The sequence below is a fragment of the Pollicipes pollicipes genome, unplaced genomic scaffold (genome assembly GCF_011947565.3).
Source record: "Pollicipes pollicipes isolate AB1234 unplaced genomic scaffold, Ppol_2.1 Scaffold_4881;HRSCAF=5763_pilon_pilon_pilon, whole genome shotgun sequence".
NCBI lineage: Eukaryota > Metazoa > Arthropoda > Thecostraca > Pollicipedomorpha > Pollicipedidae > Pollicipes > Pollicipes pollicipes.
In genome coordinates, this window is record NW_023596576.1 from 10,901,479 (window position 1) to 10,928,862 (window position 27,384).

At 56.1% G+C, this 27,384-nt stretch overlaps 2 protein-coding genes across 2 annotated transcripts in view; one reads left to right on the top strand and one right to left on the bottom strand.

The window, feature by feature from the left end:
* LOC119099815 (dual specificity protein kinase CLK2) overlaps window positions 1-9,515 on the top strand; it is a gene marked incomplete in the record, with an annotated part of 105,043 nt that extends 95,528 nt beyond the window's left edge. Inside the window, 5 exon segments of the mRNA XM_037222895.1 lie at window positions 1,207-1,336; window positions 5,418-5,562; window positions 6,473-6,578; window positions 7,643-7,749; window positions 8,450-9,515. Coding sequence (XP_037078790.1) covers window positions 1,207-1,336; window positions 5,418-5,562; window positions 6,473-6,578; window positions 7,643-7,749; window positions 8,450-8,522 — 561 coding nt within the window.
* Window positions 9,516-10,770: 1,255 nt separating this feature from the next.
* The window catches only part of LOC119099816 (adenylate cyclase type 8), a 50,713-nt gene continuing 34,099 nt past the window's right edge, over window positions 10,771-27,384 (bottom strand). The window contains exons 14-20 of the mRNA XM_037222896.1: window positions 22,202-22,318; window positions 21,791-21,917; window positions 21,176-21,282; window positions 20,574-20,685; window positions 16,932-17,077; window positions 12,938-13,178; window positions 10,771-10,787 (exon numbers count right to left, since the gene is read on the bottom strand). Of these exons, the coding sequence (XP_037078791.1) occupies window positions 10,771-10,787; window positions 12,938-13,178; window positions 16,932-17,077; window positions 20,574-20,685; window positions 21,176-21,282; window positions 21,791-21,917; window positions 22,202-22,318 (867 nt within the window). The remainder of the gene's footprint in view (window positions 10,788-12,937; window positions 13,179-16,931; window positions 17,078-20,573; window positions 20,686-21,175; window positions 21,283-21,790; window positions 21,918-22,201; window positions 22,319-27,384) is intronic.

Below are 27,384 nucleotides of genomic sequence, written 5' to 3' on the forward strand. Positions count from 1 at the left end.
AAACACCGCGTCAGATTAATTTTGCGGCTGTCAATGATAAACGCTGAACTGCCAGCGGGTGGCCGGGCCCTCAACGTTCGGTGACGTCGCTCTAGGGAATCACAATACAATTTGGCAGGTCTGCATGCAACACTGCATTAGTGACTTCATCACACCTGCCATGGCTGGTCATAAACATCTGTTGAGCTCGCTTCTGACGGGCCTGGCACACGCGCGTCAACACGGAACGTCAGTGGTGAAGCACCACCAGCCGCAGCGTCCGGGAACTGCTGGTCCGGCCGACCCTCCCACCGAGGGCTGTCTGTCCGGCCGACCCTCCCTCCGAGGGCTGCCCTCAACGTTCGGTGGCGTCGCTTTAGGGAATCACAATACAATTTGGCAGGTCTACATGCAACACTGCATTAGTGACTTCATCACACCTGTCATGGCTGGTCATAAACCATGTGTTGAGCTCGCTTCTGACGGGCCTGGCACACGCTCGTCAACACGGAACACGGTGAAATACCACCAGCCGCAGCGTCCGGGAACTGCCGGTCCGGCCGACCCTCCCACCGAAGGCTGCCGATCCGGCCGACCCTCCCACCGAGGGCTGTCGGTCCGGCTGACCCTCCCACCGAGGAATGTCGGTCCGGCCGACCCTTCCACCGAGTGTTGCCGGTCCGTCCGACCCTCCCTCTGAGGGCTGCCGGTCCAGCCGACCCTCCCACCGAGGAATGTCGGTCCGGCCAACCCTCCCACCGAGTGTTGCCGGTCCGTCCGACCCTCCCTCTGAGGGCTGCCGGTCCAGCCGACCCTCCCACCGAGGGCTGCCGGTCCAGCCGACCCTCCCACCGAGGGCTGCCGGTCCGGCCGACCCTTCCACCGAGGGCTGCCGGTCCGGCCGGCCCTCTGCCGGAGTGGCTGGGCGAGCCCGTCGCTCCAGCGCAAGAGCCATGCCGGGCTCGCCGCCGAGACGCCGCATGATGAGACAATTAGCGTGATGAGGCGATCCGCTACGTTGGGCGCGCCGGCCGCGGCGTCGTGAGCGCCTGGGGCGATCGGCCGGCGCCGGCAGGCCCGATATCGGGACGATCTCCGACCGGTCCCGGTCCAGTCCCGGCTCGGGTTCCCGCTCGGGACCGGGACCGGACCGGTCTCGATCGGACGGCGCCGGGGCTAGCCGCCTTCCGCACACGCCGCTCACAAAGACCGCCCACCTCCTTTCAGAAGCGCGACCTGCGGGTGGTGAAGGACTCGGAGATCCGGCTGATCGACTTCGGCAGCGCCACTTTCGACCACGAGCACCACAGCACGGTGGTCTCCACGCGCCACTATCGGGCGCCGGAGGTGCTGCTCGGTGAGTAACGGCCTGCCCGCGCCACTCGGCCGGCGGACGGCTGTACAGCTTAGCTGGAGGACCGCCGGCTACCTGGCGCCGCTGGGATCCCAGCCCCCCCCCCCCCCCCTGGTGAAGGGATTGCGGGCCGGATTAAGCCTGGGCGCCCGGGTGGTCGAGCCGGCCGCCGGCCGCGATAAGACACGTACCACGAGCAGGCGTTACCAGTCAGGCGGGCCAGATTGCTCGATCTGGGAGAGGAGCTGACTCACTTGGTAAAGTCTGCCTGGTATCGCGTGTCATGATATGTGTGTGCACACTGCCGTGCAGAAGCACTGAAATCCGCCACAGAAGCAAGTGTAGTGCTCCACCTCACTCGGATTCAAGCTCTTCCTTTTGCTTGGCAACTGTATTCACTTGATAGCACTATCGACTGAATAGCATTGCATGAAAGTTTCTTGATAGCCTAGAGACCGCCAGGTGATTTATATTGCACGTGCATACAAATGTCATTGGACATCTGACCTCAGCGGGGTAATCTTGCCTCTTCATGGCGAAGGTGAAGGAAAGGGAAGCCCAAGTTTCTCATTATTTCCAATTTAATGCAATAAAGTGTATCGTTATGCACCAAGATAAAGTACCTGTTCCTTTCTACGCGGCCTAAAAGTATAATCATTTTCTCTTGAATGCATTTGCCCGCTCTGTAGTTGCAATGAAAAGTGCATGTGTCAGGCAGTCTCTGGATGAAAGGCCAGTTAAGACACATATTAAAAATCAACTGTCAATGCACTCTCTGGCTTCGGGGTAAAACTCGGAAGCGTAGCCTGGCAGAAAGTTGGGGCGAGCACAATGTGAACTTTGACCCTCGCAGTGCAGCAAACACCGTCAAACTGACCGTCATGTTGGACTTCAAGCTGTTCGCCTTGCGTGAGCTCACCCACAGACACCTGGGTGCGCCCTTGCGTACAATGCTCGTTCCATGGTCGGTCGAGTGAGCCAATTACCAACTGCAATCTTCCGGCCATTTGTTAGTTCCGAGCACAGGCTTGAGTGAGAGTGTGAGTACGACGTCCGAGGCAGGTGGCGGCCTTCGCCGTCGTCTACCGTCTAACCTAACCTAACCTAACCTAACCTAACCTAACCTAGCGTTGCCCTGCGTTGCCTAGCGTTAACCCTGCCGACCTCGCGTTGGGAGTGGCGCCAGAGTCCAATGGTCTGTGCCTCTCAGAAGCACGCCTCGTAAGCGCTCCCCGCTGGCCGGAGGGAGGGGAGTGGCGCCAGAGTCCAGTGGTCTGTGTCTCTTAGAAGCACACCTCGCAACCGCTGCCCGCTGACCGGGGGAAGGGGGGAGGGAGTGGCGCCGGAGTCCAGTGGTCTGTGCCTCTCAGAAGCTCGCCTTGTAAGCGCCACCCGCTGACCGGGGGAGGGGGAGGGGAGCAGAAGGAGGGGAGCGGCGCCGCTCCTTCGCAGCGGTCATTACCACCTGGCGCCGGCGGCAGCTGATTCGAGGCCGGCTCTGTGTTGTCGGCCGAGGGACCGCGCCAGCCACGAACCAGCGATGGGAGGGCAACCGCCCGTTGACCCGTCCGCGGATCTTATCCCGCGCCAGACTGCGCGCCGTGGCCTCGAGTTGTTCCGTTGACTGGGGGCCGCGATGTGCCCCGCCTGAGGTCCGGTGGGGCGCAGCTTACGTGCAGCTATGCACGGGAGCAGGCGCCGCCGCCGCCCGGCAGGTGGCCGGCCGGTCACTCAGCCTCGGCCGTGAACCGCAGTGTGGCTCCCCGTCCTCCGTCCACCGACACGGCCAGCGCAGGAGCGGGTCCTCGCCGGCGGCCATGCGGACCACGCGGAAACGCTGTTGACGCCCGCCGGCGACGGACGCCGCCGTCTGCACTGGGGGGCTGTGTGCCGAGCACACACGCTGACCCATCGCTGCAAGTGGCTGGGCGCCGCTCTGCCGACCTCGCTCAAACAAACACACCAGCCGGCAGGGAGGGGGGGGGGGGGGGCACAAACCGACAGACAAGGGGCAGCGCCTGACGCGGAAGCGATCGTCACTGCCTCTCCTGCCGCCGTCCGGCCGCCCGATGACGCCGATGACGGATCGTGTGGTCGGCGTCATCAGCGGCCACCGCCTCCCGCCCCGCCCCGCCGACCTTGCGTTCAGAGGGCAGCCGCCGCCCTGCCACGCGACCGACGCACGCTGACGTCACCGACTCTCGCTGGTGACGTCACCGGGGCGCTGCGCCGGCCGAACTCGTCCAGGGTGGGGGAGACGCTGCGCCCGCGGCCCGCCGCGTCGTCTCCACAGCCCGGAAGGCCTGCGGGCGCTATCAGGGGACCGTGGAGCAGCGTCCGGCCGGCGCGGCCGGCGGCTCCTCTCCCGCAGCGCCAGTGAGCGGCCGGACCGACGCCATGGACGGTGGTGTGGTGCAGCGGCTGCGGCAGCGCTACGAGGACCTGGAGCGGGCGGCGTCCGCGGCCCGGCAGGAGTTGGACCGGACGCCGCTGACCGCCGCCGAAACCTCGGCGCGAGCAACACCGCCCCTCGACGGACCGGACAGTCCCGCGCTCGACCCGCCTGGGCTCGAGCGGCGGCCGGCGGCGGCCGAGCCGAGCGGCGCGCGCCACGAGTCGTCCGAAGAGGACGAGGTCTGGTCAGGGTCGGAGGGCGAGCCGACCTTGCGCCAGCGGCGGCCGGCCAGTGACGCACGCCACGAGCCGTCCGAAGAGGAGGCCTGGTCAGGATCGGAGGACGAGGCAACTTTGCGCCAGCGACACCCCTCGACCACCGACGAAGAGTGCACTCCGAGGGCGCATGTGGCGGCCGCCGTCGCCCCGCCGCCGAAGTCCGTCGCCCAGACCGCGGGGCGCCCGAACCGGCCGCCGGCACCTCCGCCGCCGCCTGAGACCGAGCAATGCCCCGGTTGTCACTGGCAGCCGCCGGCGTCCGCCGCCAGCCGCCGGCAGCCCTGGTTCCACGCCGTAGACAGGCGCGGCGCGGGCGCCCTGCTGCAGGGCCGCGGCGACGGCTCGTTCCTGGTGCGGCCGTCCCGCGGCGGCGGGCGGGCCGCGCCGTACGCGCTCACCCTGATGCACGCCGGCCGGCAGCTCAACCTGACCGTGTGCGTGCGCGACGACGGCCGCCTCGCCCTCGGCTCTCCCCAGACGGCAGAGCCCAGCTTCCGGCTGCTCGAGGAGCTGGTCCAACATTACCAGCGGGAACCCATTCGGCTGGCGGGCGGCGCGCGGACCCGCCTCACTTGGTACCCGGACGAAGCCTGAGCCGCCTGGCGGCCGAAGCGCGAACTAGGCCGCTCCGAGCGGAAGTCAGCAACGCTGCGGGACTTGCCGCAGCTGCGAGGAGTTAAAAGCTGCAATGCGAGCAAGTCTGCATGTGTGTTGCTGTGAGAAACGTGATGTGTGGCTGGTGAACGTCACGTTATAACCACGTCACGTGATCACGTTCAGGACAATGACCAAGGCTTATGTGTGCGGAGCAGCCGTGCTTGCTGCGTGGTTTTCTGTGGGGACACAAGTCGGCATCAGTTGAAACATTGAAAGTGCGGAAAGAACGGCATCGCATAAGTTGTATATAAGTGAGCGATAGACCTGTTACACAGCCGCAGAAACTTGCAATGCTGCCTATGGTAGCGCAACCAGAGGCAGAAAAGGTGTGTTGAGGTCCTACGTAACCGACTCGCGCGGCGGACGGCCGAGGTAGGCTGCTCTCTCGCAGCCGGTGGGGCCGACGCCAGACGCAGCTGAGCGTGTAGGCGGCGCGGAGAGCCGGGTCTGCAGCGGCGGGACCCTGCCGATGGCAGAGGTCACCGCTCCGCGTGACCTCAGCCGGCGAGGATGACAGGACCGTGAACTGGGGGGTCTTGGAGCGAGGGGAAGGGGGGGGGGACGCGGCTCAGCTGCGCACTACCGTGCCCTCCAACAGCCGAGCGTACGCCATAGAGAACTGCGACCACGTCTGCGCAGAGACTGAACTGCGCCGGCCAGGGCACCCGGGAGACTTCACCCTCTTCCCGCAGTTCTGGGCTGGACGGGACTGTGCCGGCCTGGGCACCCGAGTAACGCCACACTCTTTCCGCAGAGCTGGGCTGGGCGCAGCCGTGCGACGTATGGAGCATCGGCTGCATCCTGTTCGAGCTGTACTTGGGCTTCACACTCTTCCAGACGCACGACAACCGGGAGCATCTGGCCATGATGGAACGCATTCTGGGCCCGGTGCCGTACAGGTGAGTGGGCCAAAGCGGCCGCGCGCCCCCTCCCCCCTCCCCCACCGCCACGGTATTTTGCGTGGTGTTTCTGAAAGTGGCGTTTCAGAGGGCATTATTAAACCTCTAGCCTCGTTTTTCACTGGAGTAAGCATATACATATATATATATATATATATATATATATGCTTATTTACAAATGGGATATATATATATATATATATATATATATATATATATATACAACCCACCTCGTTGTTTTTCACTGGAGTAAGCATATATAGACATACAAGTGCACCAATCTGTACCAGTTGGAAATAGGGGGATGGAGGGGGGATGACGGTCAAGTGGGACTAGCACACACATTCTCCCGCTCTGCTCACGTGCCCCGGTTCGTCTGTTGAGTAGCAGAAAGACAAATGTCTACCTTGTTGGCGCGTGTTGTTATCAATCTTCCCACCGCAGTCTCCAAACGGGCATTGTATGCAGTACCTGACTGAGTTTGTGGAAGGATCTTCCGTTGAGATCCTGAGATGGAATGTGCTATGTGTGTGTCTAAATTAAAAACATGAAAAGAGCTATTTACGTGACTGTCATTGTGAATGCTGTTGTGCTTGCTTCGTGTGCTCGAAATGCTTCGTGACGGGCATTAACAGCGGTCATTAACAGCTGGCATACCGGGCATTAACAGCTGTCAGGTCCGGTCGAAGTCTCAGCGTCCACAAATGCCGCGTTTACTCTCTGGGCGCGCACACCGTTTACAGGGGAGTGAAGGACCAAGTTGGCGTCAAATGGGATACAAAACGCGCGCTGCGCGCTAACCGGAAGTCCCCTGATACTCCCTATCATGTGAGGTGATGACGAGACTTCGCTAGGTAGCAACACATGAACATGGCTGTCTTCGCCGCTGACGGGCGCTATCGTCTTTCAGAATGAGCCAAAAGACGAAGACCAAGTACTTTTACCGGGGTCGTCTGGACTGGGACGAGAAGACGTCGGCGGCGCGCTACGTCCGAGACAACTGCAAGCCGCTCAAGGTGGGCACGCCCGGCATGACTTCTGCTCATCGAAGAGCACACTGCCGCGGTCATACAGCGCCGCGGTCATACAGCGCCCCGGTCATACACGGCCCCGGTCATACACGCCCCGGTCATACACCGCCGCGGTCATACACCGCCCCGGCCATACACCGCCTCGGTCATACACCGCCGCGGTCATACACCGCCCCGGTCATACAACGCCCCGGTCATACACCGCCCGGTCATACACCGCCCCGGTCATACACCGCCCCGGTCATACAACGCCCCGGTCATACACCGCCCCGGTCATACACCGCCGCGGTCATACACCGCCCCGGTCATACACCGCCCGGTCATACACCGCCGCGGTCATACACCGCCCCGGTCATACACCGCCTCGGTCATACGCCCCGGTCATACACCGCCCCGGTCATACACCGCCCCGGTCATACAACGCCCCGGCCATACACCGCCCCGGTCATACAAAGCCCCGGTCATACACCGCCGCGGTCATACACCGCCCCGGTCATACACCGCCCCGGTCATACACTGCCTCGGTCATACACCGCCCCGGTTCATACAGCCCCGGTCATACACCGCCCGGTCATACGCCCCGGTCATACACCGCCCGGTCATACACCGCCCCGGTCATACACCGCCCCGGTCATACACCGCCCCGGTCATACACCGCCCCGGTCATACACCGCCCCGGTCATACACCGCCCCGGTCATACACCGCCCTGGTCATACAACGCCCCGGTCATACACCGCCCCGGTCATACACCGCCCCGGTCATACACCGCCCCGGTCATACACCGCCTCGGTCATACACCGCCCCGGTCATACACTGCCCCGTTCCGCTAACGTCACGTGAACGGACCGAGGCGGTGTATGACCACCAGGCGGTCGGGCCGCTGTGGTGTCGAAGACGACCCGACCCAGCAGTTATGGGAACGGCCAGCCTGCGATCGACGGGGCGTCGCCCGGTGACAGGAGCGGCCACGCGCCGCCGGCCGTCTGGAACCGCGCGCCTCTGGCGCTCGCCAGGTCCGCGGCGCTCTGACCCAGTCCTGACCTTGCAGCGCTACATGCAGTCCACCGACACGGACCACGTGCACCTGTTTGATCTCATCCAGAGGATGCTGGAGTACGAGCCCACGCAGCGCATCACTCTGAAGGAAGCCCTCAGGTGAGGCCGTGACCTGAGGTCATGCGGAGGCCTGGCCACGGGGGGCCGTGGCTGGCGCGGGGTCACGCCGCCACCAAGCAGCGCCTCTGCACGTCTGGAGGTGTACACCGTTGCTTGTGTCGGGGCCTTGGCTGAAGCTCACGACGCCGATGGTATCGGGAACGATGGGTGTGTTTAGATTACCTTGATGATTGCTGATGATCTTGTTTGCCGACTACTTTCACCGGTCACGGAATTGAGACCAGCGCCTGACAATGACAGCGTTCTGCCGCGTCACATCCGCCCCCTGCATTCAGTCATTCCCGGCGGCTGGCCATTCGGCGCGGTTCGCGCCGCCAGGATCAGCGACGCCAGCTAAAGGGCGCGACCTCCGGATGCCCGGGTGCACCCGTGCCAAATTCGGGCTTCGCTGCTGCTTTGGTGCCTTCTCTCATAACAATAGAAACATGTCAGCGCTTTCCGGTTCGCAAAGCCTTGAGATCATTTCCTCCATGCAATCGCGCAGAGCACTCTTACATGTGAGGGCAGTTTCAGTCTCAGTCTCAATTCCTTACCGCTTGCCGTCATCATATCTGGGTTCGCGCACCGACCACTGCCGCCGGGCGGGGAGGGGGGGGGGGGGGGGGGCAATCCGCTGCGGATGTTCGCGGACCGCTCCAGCCCGCCCGTCCTCCTGCTGACACTATCGCTCTATTTGCAGACACCCCTTCTTCCGCAACATGTCGCAGTCCACCGACGCGATGCACGACCGAAGCCACAGCCTTTCACGGTGAACCGCCGCCCCAAGCCATGTCTAGCCTTAGGAGGAATGCAACCATGTGATGCTAGCTGTAGCTGGCCGGCGCCGCGTGCGGTGGCTGTGATGGGGACGAGGCCGGCGGCGTCCGGCGCACCCGTCGCTTGGAGACACGCCTGGTGGCGTCCCGCCGTGTGGACAGTGCAGACAGGCCCGGACCCCGCACAGGAGACCTTTGTGATTTAACTGTGTAGTCATGGACCGTACTACCCCGGTATATTTTTGTGAAAGCCAAATCGAAGTATGGCATTAGTGTTATGCGCGTGGAATGAGAGTGTGATCGGCTGGTCTTCAAGTTCAACATGTCTCACGCATCCGGTCTTCAGTCTAACCTATGTAAGACAGTTACGTGTTCGTACACATACACATGCAACACATGACACGTGCACAAATGACACAGGCATCCTCGCCGAGGCCCGCAAATCAATACGTACTCGCAAGCGGGCTGTTCAAGCCGATGGCGTAGTCCCGATGCAGCGTTCTCAACTATTTATGATCAACTAACCTGACGGCGGAGAGAAGAGCGCATCTCGCTCGCGCTCGCTGCCTCGTTCGGGCTCAGCCCGCCAGCCGGCGCGCGCCCCAGCTGGGGCTCAGCGGCGCGTCATCTCAGCGGGCCGACCAATCAGAAATCGCAAACTCGACCTGGTCAACAGCTGACCGACCCGAGGCTGAACGTCGGATGGCCGCGTGCCGACCGTGCCCGGCGCCGACGCGTCCGTTTGCCGTCGACCCGGGCCAGTTTGTCAGACAGCCCCGGACTCGCTGATCCGCCCGAGTCGCCGCCCTCGTCTCAGTGGATGGCGTCGCGTCAGTCGCGTCGCGTCGCGGCGTCGCACGACCCGGGCGAACCCGGGCGTGGGGCGGGCCTCGCTCCAATCGAGATGACTCGCCCAGTCTCAGTGTGCCTGTCCGTGTGTGTGTGATATGGTTGGCGCTGAATTTCTACAATATACCTACCACTGACATGGTTGTTAGCTGTGCTCTTCGGACCGCGTCGTCTGTCACGCTCGACGGTGCCATGCAGAACTTGAAGGCGTTTTGGATGGGATGATGGAGCGACTATTAACAAGCGTCCGGGTGGTCGGTAGAGAACGACTGCTCGAGTTGGATGTGGGGGCTCTGGTCGCATCATTTGCCCCCCCCCCCCCTCCCCCTCCCTGAGACACCAAGTAAGAAAACTAAATGCACCAAATTCATAGCGTATATTGGAATCAATGTGAACTCATATGGGTCATTGGTTCAGGTCCCCAGGTTGTGACTTTCCTAACCTTGAAATGTTTCTTGAGCGTCGCTTTCGATGGCAACCATGGCCTGACTGTTCGACCTGCTGCAAATCGTCTATAGGTATCCAAAGGTGACACTACTTCGCTCCATTTTTTGGAAGTTATTCAAAAATTAAATCAGGTAGGGTCAAACTGACGCCCACCTGATCGCATGTAAGCATCGACGGGGGAGGGGGTTGGGGGTTGGGGGAGCTACACGGCGCGAGGGGTGGGAGAAACGAGTACGTTCCAGCGATTCGATCACGACAATCGTACTTACCGACCGACTGTGGCGAGGTGAGTGACTTGAGTTGTCCTATTCACGTCAGCGTTAGAGAGCGGCCTCCGTGTTCACCGTGGACGGAATCGCATCAATGCTCGGGTAATAGGCACGCCACGCAAGTGGAGATCGCCTGGCGTCTGAAACCCTTACAGCACTGTGTCAGGCTGCCGGGCAGTCTGAATGACACAATGCTGTCGCACATGTGATAAGGACCTATTGTTTCCAACCAACGCGGTGGACTTCCCGGACCGCGCGAGACTCGGGTTCGCTCGGCTCGACCTCTGTGACCGGCGGCCCGGGCGGGCCAGCTGGCTGGGAATGCGGCGGTGTTGTGTTCGCCGCTCGCCGGCGCGTCGCAGGTGTGTTGACCGTGCGCCGCTCCAGAGCCGCTCCCCACACACGGCCAGTCACAAACACGTCTGTATTGGCGCCACAACAGGCCGGCACGGCGGGGCAGGGCACCAGCGGCGCCGCCGCGGGCCGGCACGGAGCGGGCGGAACGGACCCGTGGGCGCCGCTCAGCGCACCGGGCTGCCGGGCGCCGAGGTGGCGGCGCCTGGCGGCGGCGTGCGGCGCCGCGCCTGGAACGACCGCTTCTGGTGACGGCGCGACACTGTGGACAGTCGGCACTTCAGCACGGGACTGCACGCGCCGAGGTCCGTCCAGCACCTGGGCCGCTAATGACAGCCGGAAACTGCACCGCCACGGCCGCACGAACACGGGGCGCACAGAGCTCGGCGGGACCGACGCGGGGATGGCACGAGGACACGACTCTGCGACGTTTGCTGATGTTTTCGTCCATCGGACGTGAGCGTAATGAAAGAACACACAGGGAGCGTTCGCGACCACGAGACAGTGAAAACGATACCGCCACCAGCATATTTCGAGTGCATTAATTAACCCTCGCCCGGATGCGCCATTTTTGATGACGTGAACGGGTTGTAGGGGGCGGAGGCGGGTGTTGCGACCCAGTGGCGAGGTCAGGAAGAAACTTTTGGGGCCATATTCCCTTTCCTCTCGGAGGTGACGGGAGTCCTCAAGGGTCGAGGACCCCGATGCCTTTTGCCGGTTAAGACACCCGTAAGGTCATTAAATCATTCACAACGAGCCCTCGAGGCATCAAAATTGCGTCCCGAGCCCATACAAGGTTCTCTGAATAAAAGCGGGCCCCTGTAGCAAGGAAATGGAGCACTCTTGGCTGAAAGGCCCCAAAGCCCCGATTTAGTTACCTGCAGGACGATGTCCCGTGATACACCAGTGATACAATCCCTGCCATTTGCAAACTAAGAATGATAAAGCCTCACGAAAGTAAGCATTGGATTGTTCTCAGAGAAACCTCGCGTCTTTCGCAAGCTTTGTGTAAGAAGGCCAATAATTGACCTACAAGGCAAACGGCAATTTTAAGAAAATGTGGACTATTTCAGGTATGCATGCCAATCACTACCACGCCGAGGGATATGGAACTCCGCACGGAACTTGTACAGAGATGCGTCTTGTTTAATGTTGCGCATATTGGTGTATGAGTTTTGAGCAAACATTTATGATGCCGGGTTTCGTAGGTGCCGTCCTACTTGATCGGCTGTTCGTCGGCCACCGACGGCTGGCGCACCGACAGTAACCCTACCATTTGGTGTACTAAAAAGTCTCTACTAAAAATCTGGTATCAACTAAGCGAAATACATGTCCCAGAGGTTCCTAAAATTTGGACACGATCACACGGATACCCGGAAGGTTTTGAAGAAATATATTAGGGTAGGGTGTGAGGGCGGTAACTTTGAATTCCTCGACATACGGGCGAGGGTTAAAGCGGCCTTTGGCGACATTAGCTCAATATACAAACACATACAAGAACAATATGTAGCGTAGCTTTCAGCTTCGATTTTTACAAATGGCACATAGTCTAACGATTCACCCGCAAAAACTCGTCATAAAGCCTACAAAGTTTTGTCACAAAAATGACGCATCTTGTACACCAACATCCTCGGGCAATAAATAGTTCCATATGATGCAGGACCACATACGAGCAGCGAAGCATCTAGCGGCAAAGCCTACACAAATGTCAATGTCAGGAGGTCACGTCCCGTGTAGCTCGAACCCCACTCGAGATGGCGAAATCTGAAGGTACCATAGTCCATCCTTAACTACGTCCATGCCATCTGCGATAGCACTGTGGTGCAGTGTTGGATGTATTTATCTGCGACACCGACTACGAACTATCCATCAGCTAAAATACATTTCCACACTTAGAAAACATAATGGAAAAAGCCTTTCTATGACTAGCGTGAAATAATCCAGTCCGCGCTATCACGAATTCCTTCGATTACGTCTACTATGTTACAATATGCATGGCGGTTATCGAAGAAGTTCTTGACAAGCTTCGATAACATATCGCTACACACCAACACACCAACACAGGTCAGAGAATGAGGTACCACATCACGCAAACGAGGGTCTCCAGCGAACAAAACCTTTTTAAATTATCAAAGCAAGCTGCAAGCTGCTCGTATTTCCGCATTGCTCGCAACATAAATGTGCTCAGCACAGGCAGTCCTCGGGTGCATTCATAAAAAACGAAAAGATGGTGCACAAATTGGCAAAACCCAGCGCTCAAAACCAAAAAGCAGGCCCGGCATGAGCTGCTGGCGGAGGCGTGGCCGCTGGCTGGGCCGGCAGCGTCTCGCCGCTCGTCGGCGGTGCCGGGCGAGCCGAGCAGGGCCGGGTCGGGTGTCCACCGCCGCCCGGCCACCCTACCGCTGCAGTCCACAGAACGGCGTGCTGGAGGCGTGCGGCGCGTGCGGCGGCCGGCTCACGAGCCTGCCGGGCCCTGACCCGACCTGACCTGACCTGAGCGCAGCGTCATCCGACGCCGGTTCTGCACCATGCCGTACACCACCGAGGCCAGATTGCGTCGCGTGCTGCCCTGGCGGGATACCGACGACGGGTCGTCGGCGTCCACCGTCGGGCACAGGCGCCGCAGGCTGCACGTGCCCGTGTAGCCGTTCACGAAGTAGGTTTCCATTTGGCCCTTGCCCTTCACCTGGATAATGCCGCGCGCCTCGATCGCGAACCCCTGGCATTCGAGGATCTGGGGAGAGGGCATACAACCCCGGTCACGTTCGTGTACACTGTTCGCTGCCTCGCATGGGCCACTACACGGAGAGCGCTGTCGGTTCTTCATGTCGCAATTTCTCATTTCGAACAGCGCTAAAATTGCAAACATCGCAAATGCATGCATGCACATACTCCAGCTCATTCAAAATGGAAAACTTAACGTAACGTCCCTGAGCACCATCGCAGAGCACACGGGAAAGTGAGTACCCGAACACTCCCGAATCCGAATTCCCGAATTCCCGAAGGAAGTCCCGAATTTCTCCCGCCGGCCAAACCCCGGCGTCTGATTAGGTCCGTTAACCGGCAGAGCATTATCTTGCATAGCAACACGGCAGGCAAAGTCTTCAGAAGTGACCGAACAAAAAACGTGGTCTGACTGGCAAATCCAGAATCAGACAAGGCATGACCGCGTGATCATGGCAACTAGCGGTAGTCGCCAGTCTGATAGCATCTTCACGGCCGCATGATCCGACGAACCCATTGCGTATTGCCCTCAGCTTCCCAGCTTACGGAATTATTCAAAAACACCGGTAAGACCCGTAAGGAAAAGCAAGGTCAAATCTTAGTGTGACAAGGAAGTCTAAATCAGCTCCTAATCACACCATCACATATTCTTTCAGGCCCAGCCAGCCAGCTAACAATCGCAGCACAAAGCGGACACGTATTGCATAGGAAAACAGGCCCGTGCATAGCGTGCAGCACCGGGTCTTAGGGCTGAGGTGTGGAGCACGCCGACGGCATGCCTCGTCAGCTCAGGGCTGGACAGAGAGCCCGGCTCGGCACGGCAGGGGCAGCGGGGCGCCGCTCCAAAAGCGGCAGAGGGCCCGGGTGAGTCACAGGGCACGCAGTCTGGTCGTGCAGCCCGCCAGCGACAGACCTGTCCTGACCTGGACAGCAGGTCTGAGTCACGGGGCTTACAGTCTGGTCGTGCACAATCCACCAACGACAGGCCTGTCCTGACCTGGACAGCAGGTCTGAGTCACGGGGCACACAGTCTGGTCGTGCAGCCCGCCAGCGACAGGCCTGTCCTGACCTGGACAGCAGGTCTGAGTCACAGGGCACACAGTCTGGTCCTGCAGCCCGCCAGCGACAGACCTATCCTGACCTGGACAGCAGGACTGAGTCACAGGTCAGAGCAGGCAACCCTGGCGACGTCAGACCTGACCACGGACCTTGATGTCATGGTCCAGCAGTACATTTTCCTTGGTGAAGGTTGTCCAACTTGCAGAGAACAGTGTGCACAATCCGGGAAGGCTTTTGGGCGTAATTCAGACATAAGTTTACACATTCTTCCTGCTCAGCCCATAACTTATTTTTGCACCAACCTATTTTGCGAGACTTCACCCACGCCACAGTCTCCGGACGTTGGTGCGGGACAGAACATTGTAACCTGTCGGCGATAGGCTGGACCTGACTATTACAGCAGTATCCGGACTCTGGCGAGGATCAGAATATTTTAACCTGGTGTCGTCACGCTCTACTTTTACAGCTGTCCTCGTCTCACCACAGCCCTCACAAAACCATCTATTTTTCGCGCTGTGATCTGAAACGGTGGCGAGCCTCACTGCAATTCATTACTGGACCGCCGGCAGCGTGCTGACCGGGCAGCGGTCAACCGTGGGCTATTGGCTGCCGGAGGCCGATGCGCGTCGCAGTACGTCACAACGCACTGGTGCTGCGGCCTGTGGGGACCGGGTGGACCTGCGCAAGACCGTGGTCACGGATACACACAACCGTGGGCTATTGGCTGCCGGAGGCCGACGCGCATCACAGTACGTCACAACGTACTGTGATGAGCCCTGTGGGGACCGGGTGGACCTGCGCAAGACCGTGGTCACGGATACACACACAGCCGGACGTTTTTGCTTGCAGCTAGGTTACATACATTGGTGACTGAATGGAATGACAAGCAGACTTGTTACAATTTGTGAGGGCGTTGCCGAGGAACTGCCAGGGGGAAAGTGAGTCGCACTTTTTCCGCTTCATGTCAGCAGTTCTACGTCCAATTATGATAGTGCGCAATCATACTTAGCATGAATCAGTGCATATGCAACCAGTTACGGTTTGTTTACTGTTGCATAACATCATCGTCCTCTTTCGAAGAGCAGCGTTGAGTTTTGAGACGAATATTTCACTTCCTAGCATAGCCTTCAACCCTAAAAAGGTCGATGAAATATGGCCTTCTGCACAATATTTTCGCACATTTCAATTGCTACTTTTAATTCAAAACAAGTGAGTGAGTGAGCAAGGGGAGAAAATAAATGAAATCATAACCACTTAACAAAATTATAGGCCGTTTTACATGTCTGTTCACTTGCTTGCTTGCTTATTCGCATGTCATCTGTAAATTTCTCACAAGGGAGACGCTGACGTTTCGGATGGGAAAGCTGTCAAGGCTTGGCGTAAGCTACCCTGGCCACTCAGGGTCGGAGAATCTTTATGGTAGGTTCCCTTTGCTATAAAGAAGTTGACAGACGAAATGGTCGGAATTCGAGCCACGGACCCCTGAACCGGCAGACGAACCCGCCATCAACAACAGCAAGGGTGCTCTACAAATCACGTAGAAGTTTTCGGATTCGAAGGGTAATCACTTGCAAGTTAAATCATAATGAGTTGTTCAGTAAGAAACAATGTGAGATGTAAGCAATGGGAGGTGAGGTTCAAAGTCGCTCTTCGTCACTTTGTACTTCATTACAATGTTCTTATATTATGTTGCACAGAACGTGAGTGGGGATTGAGAATTGCAGAGTCTGCACAACATCGATTGGGAGACAGTTTTCAGTTTCAGTTCAGTTCAGTTCAGATTCAGTTTTCCTCCGCAATAACTAGAAATTGTATTCACAAACGCCAGGTATGACATTGGCAATGGGGTGGCAGTATGTGAATGGCGTAACTATAGCATCATGTGTGTCTGAATGATCTTGAGTCTGCATGAAATTGTCTAAGTATCTGTGCGGGCGCGGAACTAAAAAAAAACTAGAGGGTTTTAGGTCTAAGAAGAGCAAGACTATGAACTGCATCGAATGATCTTCAAAATTGTTCATTAGGTTCATTAAGTTTAGGTGGCGTATTTGTCCATTCTTTTTAATTATGTAGTTCCATTATTAAGCTATGAATTACATTCAAAAGACTCTTCGACGCACAAATCTCAAACCAATTCTGACAAAATGCAGGCCAACGTGCCAGAACGTAGGGCAGAAATCCCAATTAAACGTGAAAAAATAGCGTGCGATAAGTCAGAAGACGTGACATTCGAAAACAGCTATCTTAAGCATTTTTGTCTGGTAATTTGGTTGGTGAAATGCTCAAAACACGCAATTCATGTCCGCAACATCAACACAAAATTTGACATAGTTGTATAGAATTCGGAACTCTCAGTCTCAGAGCTATATACATAACAAGTGTGGGATGGGGAGCCGAAAGGTCAACCTTCTTGCTAACGCTGGATCCTGGATCCATCCTATAAATCCATGCCGTTTTTTTTTTTGGCAAACCCACGCGAATCTTTGAGTACCTTGACAGGGGCTGCAAGGATCCTGTGAGGTATTGATTTGCCGAGAAGAGCGGGCAATCTCAACACTGCCGGCACAAATAGAACACACAGCTGTGATCCCGTCGGACCGCCAGGCCCGGCTCCGCTCACGCCAGCGAGCGGGGCGCCGCCGAACCTGCGTGACCTGACCTGTGCCAGCACCACTGTGACCTGGCTCGGGCCCACGATCCTGACCTGTGCCAGCGCTTGCGTGACCTGTATCCGGTCAGCCACGCCTGTCGTCTCCATCCGGCTGGCCTGGTTCACCGTGTCGGACCAGATGTCGAACACGGGCTTCTTGGCGCCGATCACGCCTCCCACCAGCGGACCGCAGCTGGCACCTGGCGGACACAGCGGTAAACTCTACTTCACTGTTATTCCGCGGCGAAACGGCAGCGCCTGACAGAGATGATCACGGTACAGGGCATTTTTGTCGGCATCGTGTTGACATGACGCAAGCAAAGTCAGCTGCAGCCTACAGCGCGCACGTGCTGTGACGTATTGAACCATAATGGGAAGGGATTTGGTCACATGGGATATGGAAGCGAGGCAATTAATTCAGGATTGCGGGAGGCTTACAGACACTTTGAGTCGTTTCTTTCACGCACCGTCGTAAGCCTAGCGTTAAACTTTCCAACAAAGGCTTTACCGCCCCCCCCCCCCCCCTATAACTCAATAGCTTCCGCATCTCTGTGACAGACATCTGTGCAACGTGGTTCGTGACAGAAGGCAGTGGATCCGTGGTGCGTCAAGTCAAAACAGCACACGACATACAAATCAATTCGACATGCACCATCCACTAAATTGAACAGTGCTAAACAGTGCAGCTGCTGTCATCCCTGCCTTCCTCTCCCAAAAACCGCACGACGTATGGTTTCGTTGGTATTTAGGTAAAAGGTCGTGTGAACTCATGTATTTATCAACCCCTACCATATTTACAAAACAACGAATTGCCATTGCCTTGGTGTTTCACTCACTCCAATGGGAGCATCGTCTCGAAATGCCCCAGGCAGTCTGAGAGACTTAAGGCCGAAATCACGAGGGAGGTGAAGTGCATTCACCGCCTCAATTGACAAGTATTATTTTCCAATTCCTCACGTGGATTTCAACCACAGGGGCGAGGGGAAGGGCTGCCGTAATTGCAGCCGGGTGAAAAAATGCCCGATTTCACGATATTTCATATCGCGCCTACATAGCCCGCATGGAAGCGAGTTTATTAATAATTCGGGTGTCCTCCTCACACATGACGCACAGCGAAGCTACTGCTTGCAGTTTTTTATTATTTTATTTCCACCTTGATCCACACAATGATCCACATGTGAACTCAAAGAGTTCCCATGTGGAAACAGGGACTCTGACCAGTCATCATATATAACTCAGTCAACTCTGAGTTGCGAACCACATGGGGCTGGAGTCTTCTCAACTGATAAGGAAACTACACTCCTGTCGATTCCATTATACAACGCGTTATACATTTAATAGACCCGTCTTTCGACCCCAGTGACACGAGAACGAACAACAAGCGGCCCATAGTTCCCATGCTGCAGTAACCTCCACATTGTTTTCTTCACGCCCTCGCGCGATCTAGCATCCCGAACATCACCTTCCCGGGCCTCCGATGTGAAGTCATACACCATGCTGACTGGATGTTTCTGATGAGGGCCTCCCCACACGCTGCTGGTCTGATCTTGCTGATCTTGTTCTGCACGACGGACTGTAAGTTCTCAATCGGAGACAGGTTGTGAAGCCGTTGTGAAGCCCTTTCGCCCAGAACCCCAGGAAGTTGACACGACGCAATTTCTGTGTCTTGATGGCTCGATGTGCAGGAGCGCCATCCTGCTTGAGCATGACCTGTGAACGTGTTTCGCAGAAGTCTGGCCTGACATGGCGGGCTTTGCTGCTTCTGCCGGCGCGTCGCAAACTTCGCCGTTTTCTTCATCGCCGCCTTCTTGAAGCATTCATCCGTGATGTTTGCCCTCGGGAAGGACGTGCAGGTCACACAACCGGCGGAAGCTCATCATCTCCTCAGCGGAATCTTTAGGGGGGGGGGGGGGGGGTCGCCGTCTTGGAGATCGGGACTTCGGAGCCAATGGGCGCCCGAAGGCGTCGTTCTGCCGATTGGGCAGATGAGGGAATTCAAAAGGAGCGAGGTCCGTGAGGAGGACGCTTCTCCAGTCCTCGACCGTCGCATTGTTGTGAGGTGGGACAAAGTCCAACCGCACGCTCTTCTGAGCTATTAACGATCTTGGCTGCCGGTGCCGTTTGAGCGGCTTCCGGCACAGACGTGTTTTCAAAGGTCTTTGTACAATCGACCTGGACACCAGGTGCTGCTTTGCCGTCAGCCTTCGAGTCTGCTTTCAGTTTGCTTTTTGTAGGCCGACCACTCTTCGAGACCGTCTTCGCCACAACGAGCTTGGTCATCATGCTCATTGTATGCCTTCTCCCGGGTCACTGGGTTTGAGAAAACACCTGGTCTGCACCCAGCGGGCACCTCTCCGGAGCAGACATCTGTCACCCTCTTCACAGCTCGGGCCGTGCCACCCAACAAGGTCACGTGACCAAGAGACCCGTGGATATGCCCTGGGATCATTTCCCCTAAAATTTCATTTATTTCGCGAGCGTACGAGGAAAGTGATCTGGTCGCACGAAGGGGTCATTATTATGTGCCACCCAACGCAGCGGGGCACCGCGTCCCACAGGACACCGTCCCACTGCGCCAAGCTGCGTTGGCCTGAGCCTGCACCCGCCTCCGGCGGCAGCCGACTGCTGCGGAGCCGATGTGTGGCCGAGAGGCCGTCACCAGCCAGCCTGTCCCGGTCGGTGCAGACCGCACCGGGCGGGCCAGCAAGCCACCAGCCGCGGTCAGCTGAGCTGTCAGCTGACCGAGGGGCCCTGGGTCCCGCCGCGCACAGCAGACTGTTCAGGGCTCGCCGGCGGAGAGTGGCCACCGGTCAGCCGGCGAATGCCTGCAGCGTCGCATCAGAGGGGCCCTGAGAGGGGCCCATCAGAGGGACCGATACACCATCAGAGGGGCCCTGGGTCCCGCCGCGCACAGCAGACTGTTCAGGGCCCGCCGGCGGATAGTGGCCGCCGGTCAGCCGGCGAGTACCTGCAGCGTCACCATCAGAGGGGCCCTCAAAGGGGCCCATCAGAGGGACCGATACACTATCAGAGGGGCCCTGGGTCCAGTCGCGCACAGCAGACTGTTCAGGGCCCGCCGGTGGATAGTGGCCGCCAGTCAGCCGGCGAATGCCTGCAGCGTCGCCCGCTCGCTGTCAGACGTGTCCGGCGTCCTAACCGATACACCATCAGAGGGGCCCTGTCAGACGTGTCCGGCGTCCTAACCGATACACCATCAGAGCGGCCCTGTCAGATGTGTCCGGCGTCCCAACCGATACACCATCAGAGGGGCCCTGTCAGATGTGTCCGGCGTCCTAGCCGATACACCATCAGAGGGGCCCTGGTTTGATATTTGAGGTTATGCCACATCTACTTCCCTTCAACTTAATTCTGTATAGATGACTTCATGTGAAATGAAGTGTTCAAGCGAACCATTAGCTGTGCATCCAATCGCATTCAGCTGAGATGCCTAGAAAAAGAAAGAACCATAATGCGTCCACGTTACAACACATTATTTAACCATGTTATAAGAGTTTGAGGATCATTTTCGTTCGGCGATCGCTGCCAGCGGCACTACAAGTGTCACTCTGAGGCCTTGCAATGTCACACTGATCTGTAATGCCGCTGGTGCCGTCCCGAGAGCCGCGCGGCGCGCGTTATTCGCGACTCGCCTGTAAACAATGCCCCCACCCCAGCGAGACGCCGCCGCTAGCTTACCGATGCGCAGGCGGAAGTCGTTGAAGGAGTGTTTGTTCACCTCCTTCAGCTTGCTTTTCATCTCGATGGCGAAGTGGATGAGGGACGAAAGGTGCAGCTGCTTCTCGCTAGCCTGCGGCACGAGCGGCACAGACTGATCGGGGGTCGACACGGGCGGCGCCCGGACACGGCGCCGGACACGGGCGGCGCTCTGGACAGCAGCCATACCCGGGCATGGCCAAGCACTGACCACACGGAGCCAGCTGCCAGCTGCAGCTGCACGGAGCAGGCAGCGGTCCAAATGTCCACGCCATGTGACGCAGATGGCGGAGCGTTCAGGGGTGTCCAGGAAGCTAGCGACTCAGGTAACCGATACCATCGTATCGGTTACCTGTGGTATCTATGATACCAGGTACGATACCATACCTGCGATACCTGCCTTCCCATCAGTTATGTAGGCATTCAGTGGGATCGGGCGAGTCCCTAGACCAGTGACATGAGTGGTTCTCATAACATGCAGAAGATGAAACTGGTTCTCATAAGATGCAGAAAATGAAACAGAGTTCGTGCCAGCATTTACCACGCCGAAATGAAAAGCCAACGCGAGGTTAGGGAAAGCTTACCTCCCAATCTGGATTCAATCCTGATGCTGCCATATATGTGCTGCCAATCGTTTTGATCTTTTCCACAAAAAAGAAGTTGTCATTGTCTAGTATCTCGTCGAAATCAACTGAAAACAATTTCATGGCATGAGGACCACAGATTTGCAATAGTTTCGCCACCTTCGATGTCGAATACAACTTAGCATGTTTAGACCGAAACACAAACTTCCCCAGATCTCAAGGTGCAGCAAGTCATGTCATGCGTGGACATGAAGCAGAGAAAGTTCGGATGCCTTTCACACGTTCGGATTATGCTCATCTGCTGTGTACGCCTAGAACCTAGAACAGTTTTTGATTGAGTCTTCGTTTTAATATTAGCCTTATATATATATATATATATATATATATATATATATATATATATATATATATATATACATCAGGGTTTACGCGTAAATAGCGCACAGCGAAACTAACCACGGAAGCTATTAAAATATAAGAAATATACTAAACGCTTCCACCAACCCACTGTCGTTCTACACAGGATAACGTTAGAGAATATCGAGCATTGGAAGCCTCCTCCCACCATATTTCCAGGCAGTATAGAATGCAGGAGGCGTTCACTTCGCCACCTACCTATGATCTCGTTTAACACACGGATGCACTCGAGCCCCTTGTTGATGTCCTCGCTGTAGAAACTGCCAAAGTTAGGTATGCTGGCGAACAGGACTCCGACACACTCGTACTGCCTTGAGTACAGCTCCTGGGGAATTCAGCGCTGGTTTGTTAAATCGTCATGATACTGACTTATGTACCGAATGTGTCAGCCTGGGCAGGGCGCAGTCTTCACCAGACGGCAGGTCAGTGCCACAGAGACGCTCGGCTGATCCGGCAGACCGAGAACATGATGGAGAGTACGCAGAACAGGCGCGCGGCGCTCAGCCCCGGCTTCCTGGCACACGCCGGATGGGGGCAGACGCGCCGCAGAGTCATGTACGTCACTCGGCCCTCCCGGCCACGGAGACTCGTGAGCCGACACTGACTCACGTCCGGACTCCTCTGGCCGGAGAGGAAGTGGCTGACCACGTGGCCGGGCAGGATGTTGTGCAGAAGCTGGGCGTTGTTTTCCCGTGACTCAGTCATCGTCACCAGCTCCTCGTGCACCTGGAGGCCACGGGAGGCTGGGAGTTCAAGGCAGTCATTTTACGAATTTCTGGGCACCGCGATGGTCTAAGGTCTCTACATATAGTCCAGGTATGTGGGATGGCCAACGGAACGTCAGACAGTTAAGAGATCCCAGCACAGGCACATCTGGAAAGGACCACGGACTACGTGCCTCAAGATTGTCAGATTGCGATTTTTAAAAACATTTTTATAATTTTTAAGTCCCCATCATAAAATATCTTGCTAGGCCTCCAACTTAGTGTAGTCTCTGGTACATCTACCATGTTGTATTCGCTGCCCATACAAAATGGCGAAAAAGGCGGTAAAAGGTTATGCCGTTCAACACTTATACACAACATTGCGCCATGATCCTGAGTGCTAATATGGCCAATGTAGTTTCCGGCGCTCCATAAAAGGTGTGCGATGACATGTGTCACGTTCCCAAAAACAACGGCCGAATGAATTTAGTCCAATTTCGCTTCGCTGCGGGTTCGGGCGGTTAAGAATGTTTTTGCCCAAATACAAGCCGGTGAAGGATTTCTCACCTTACCAGGCCTGGCTCATTACCCAATTTATGTAAGAAAGAAAGACCTTTAGCTCCTCGTTTTCTGGTATTTAGTGTAAAAAGTTTTTAAGTTGAGCCAACGGTCTTCGACATACCAGGAGGTACTGGTTAAGGGACGCTGTAATTCTAAACAACGTTCATGTGGACGGTATTCAATATTTCAAGCAGTGCTTATCTTAAAGAGTTCCTCTTAAGCAGTCCTCACCCTGAAGATGATCTTATTCACTCTTGAGGATAGGCACTGCTCAAAATATTTAGTGCTGTCCGTAATTACCGTAATTTATACCGTAATTTAGCATCACAGCGTCGTTTGCTTAGTGCCTCTTGGCATACCTGAAGTCGTTAACATAACATAACGACTTTCAATTTATTACTCAGGTCAAAGCTACAGCATCCATTAGAGCACAAAGCGCTTGAAGAAAGCAGCCATCTCCCTATCTTTATAACATTGAGGTGTCCGTTGTAAAACAAATCGTTTCAGGAAACTAACACTACCTCATCGTTGTAACTGGTCTTGCCACTGAAATGGTCCAATGACAGCTACTGTTTGTTTGTTTGAATGCGTGCGTGCGCGTTGGTGTGTGCGTGCGTGCGTTCGTGCGTGCGTGCGTGCGTGCGCGCGTTTGCGTGTTTGTGTCTATGAGCTTAGGTAAAGGATCACATATTCCCTTCTTTCACCCTCTTCCAGGAAGGGACCCCTGGCCATTTCACAGAATGCCTCAAGAGTTTGTTTGAGACCCATGGCAACAGCACGATCACAGTAAAGCGCCAAATGGAAACCTCAGATGTCCAGGGAAGTGCGATCAAACTTTCAGGGGGCAAAAAGTTCGTAGCGTTAAGATCACGACGCGCATCTAACTTTCCGGTGTTTTTGTCGCAGGTCCCTGGCAGCGAGCTCTCCAAGACAAATGGCGCAAACGTGGTCTAGTAAATCCATCTGTCTAGCGCCTGCAGCGCGTTGCGGCTGCAGCACTCTCGGTCCCACTACCGAGAGGCAAAGGTGCACCCATCTCCCCCGCAAACAGCTGACTGATACTCAACTTCCCACCCAACAAGAGACGAAGGTGCTCCCAGCTCTTCCGCAATCAAAGCTGGCCGTTGCTCACTTCCCAACCAACAGGAGACGAAGTGCTCCCAGATCCCCCGTAATCAAATCTAGTCGGTGCTCAACTTCCTCCGCAATCAACCCCAACCGGTGCCCACTCCCTACCCGACAATGAGTGATTCTAAACAGCTTTGATTTTAATAAGTGTGTAGCTTATAACGAACTATATAACTTAACTTATAACGAACACCCGGCAATCCTACGCGCGAAGGTGAAAGTTCCACATCGCGAGGGTGTATTGGGGTGTTCCTGCGAACATGTGCGTCGTACACTTGCGCGTCGTACACTTGTGCGTCGTACACTTGTGCGTCGCACGCTTGTGCGTCGTACACTTGTGTGTAGTACACTTGCGCGTCGTACACTTGCGCGTCGTACGCTTGCGCGTCGTACACTTGCGAGTCGTACACTTGTGTGTCGTACGCTTGTGCGTCGTACACTTTTGCGTCGTACACTTGCGCGTCGTACACTTTCGCATCGTACACTTGAGCGTCGTACACTTGCGCGTTGTACGCTTGTGCGTTGCTGCGTCCGTCGTACGCCATCGCAAAACAGCTACCGCCCTTGTTATAACTGCGAGCACACCTTCGAAAAACAAGACAGCTTGAAAGCCCTTTGTCCTTGGTGACAAGTGGAGTCACGGTTAAATCTGACGGCTGACCGAGAAGCTACAGTGCTGCTTGCGACCGGTTGCCCTCTCCTCCTTGGTAGCAGGAACAGAACTACTGCGACTGCAGCTTGCTGCAAGTGGTGTCAGTTGGGTCTGCCAGAACGTGTTGCAAGCATTTGTCTTGGATCCTCTATTACGAATGACATGCGACAAGATAATTATAGATTTGACACATAATATCAATTCACCGCCACAATCTCTCTGTCCGATTATTGCATAATGAGTATTTTCTTTGAACATCTTGAAAACAATTCAATGCGTTCATTTTTTTCTCGTTTCTTTCAATTTTAATGGATTGTATAATACGTATATTTTTGGAACATCTTGATAACACTCTTTGAAACAAGTCTTATACCTCACAAGCTGAGGCCAGCGATAAAACTGACCCTCCTTTAAAGTAATTCTGTTCAGGTCTGGTCTGGTTCTCCGGTTCACAGTAGGTTCAGTGGCATCGTTTTTGTCAAATTCAGGTACGCTTTTTCAGCGCACAAAAAGCTTAACATTCGGTAGTTGCTTCATTTTTGCCCTGTCGTTGCTTGCAAGGTGTCATAAAAATGGACATAAGCCCCGGCTTGGACGCTCGAAGCAAAGACCTCGGCTCTTTCCGACTATGTTGATACCTCATCTTATACCACCATATTTAGATGGTGTGCCATTTGGCCACAGCGGAATAATATGATGCGGTTGAGGCTCAATGCAAAAAAGAAGCATTTTAAACTGCATCAAAAGGGCGACAAACGAATCCTCGACAAAAAGCGACAAAAATGGCTCGAATGCACATAACCATGCTGTGAGCTCATTTGAACTTTTTTTAATCCCATCTGACCTGCTTTTGTCCTTTCTGTCCTCTGCTCAACCTCGGCCAAGAGGAAATAGAATGCCAAACCGTATAAAAAACAAATATACCCAATAGACATTCGCGCCATATCCTCCTCTCGTCAAGGAAGCGTACCGTTGTAGCGATCGCAAAGCTTTGACTTGCATGTGGAGTGTCTCCCTGAGAGTTCTAGCTATGCCCTTGAGGATTGCCGTCAAGCTGCCATTCCCAAGGACACATTGGTTACTCGAGCCTCCGGCTGGTCCAGAGACAGAGACAGAGACAGAGACAGAGACAGAGACAGGACAGAGACAGAGACAGAGACAGAGACAGAGACAGAGGCAGAGACAGAGACAGAGAGAGACAGAGGCAGAGGCAGAGGCAGAGACAGAGACAGAGACAGGGGCAGAGACAGTGACAGAGACAGAAACAGAGGCTGAGACAGAGACAAAGGCAGATACAGAGACAGGGACAGAGACAGAGACAGAGGTAGAAACTGAGACAAAGATAGGGACAGAGGCAGAGATAGGAACAGAGACAGAGACAGAGACAGAAACAGAAACAGAAGCGGAGGCAGACAATGACAGAGAAAAAGAGACTATGCTCTGCTTCCTGTACGTTTTCGGTGTCTATCTCTTAGCAGGCAGCACCGCGACTTGCTCGTTTATAAACCCGTAAACATCTAAAACTGTTGTTTGGTGTTCATGTAAGGTTTACTGCGTCGCTGTGATAGTGAAAGTGACACTCCTGGTTGCTAGTTCTTGGGTAACCGTCAGAAACGAAAACACTGGACGGCGAAGAATACTTCAACATACAGGAGTAATATGTGCAGCAATGCGCATTGCAGGTTGGCCGTGGTGGCGACACGTCAAACTATGTAAGGTGCACGCCCTAAGGAGGGTTCCCGAAGGAGATGACGAGGTGTGCATGAAGGCGAAACTGATGTCGTTCGTATGCAAATAACCTGACACTGATCATGCGCTGTAGCCAAACTTGGCGCCGACATACCACGGGAGGAAGAAACTTGTTCTCCTCCAGTAGCTGGCCACATCGTACGCCAGGAAGGTCGAGAATACTTCAGGAGTACCGCTGGGGTTGGGTGGTCACGCCGGATCAACAGCTGATCAGCAGCATCCGCCGGGTTATCAGAGCCACGGGTCTGGAGATGCCGCGCACAGTGGTGCAGCCCCGGCCTGCCCGTGTACGGCACACCCACCGTGATGACGTCCTGGCTGCTGGCTATTACAAACATAATATAATGCGTCCTTCCAGCTTCAAAGCAATCTTGTCATTACGTCTTACCCCCATTCTTGCAAAAATTTGTTCTAATTTCAATCTTGTACGGATTCCTGTCACACGTTCATTTGCCCATCCTTGTTGATGTCGTGTTCCCTGATGGTGAGATGTCTGTCTTAGCCTATGATTGCATTGCAAGCCTGTGCAAACTAGCACTCGTATGTAAAATGTCTCGTTGAAATGGACACGGCTCGGCTAGGCTGATCACTCAGATCACCGTTTTCCTCACATCTCTGAATTCTGTCTGTACTGTTTTCTCTGAACGTGAGGTGTAGCTGTCCTCGTGGCAGCGTTGGCAGCGTTCGCCCACTCCACACAAGACCCCCGTCTGCGCTGAACTAGGTGCGAGCTCCATTACCTAAGCGGCTACAGTGCACTCTGCCCGGCCGGCGGAGTGCACAGCAAACACGGCTGCGACCCTGGACCGGAGCTGCCTCACGTCCAACGCGCGGGTCCGTCTCCGGCCTGGCCGACGGCGCTGCGGCGGGCGGACGGCGGCGGGCCCCCGCTGCTGGCTGCGCGGCGGCGGGTCTCCGCTGCTGGCTGCGGAGCGGCGGGCCCCCGCCGCTGGCTGCGCAGCGGCGAGCGGGCGGCGGCGGGCCCCCGCCGATGGCTA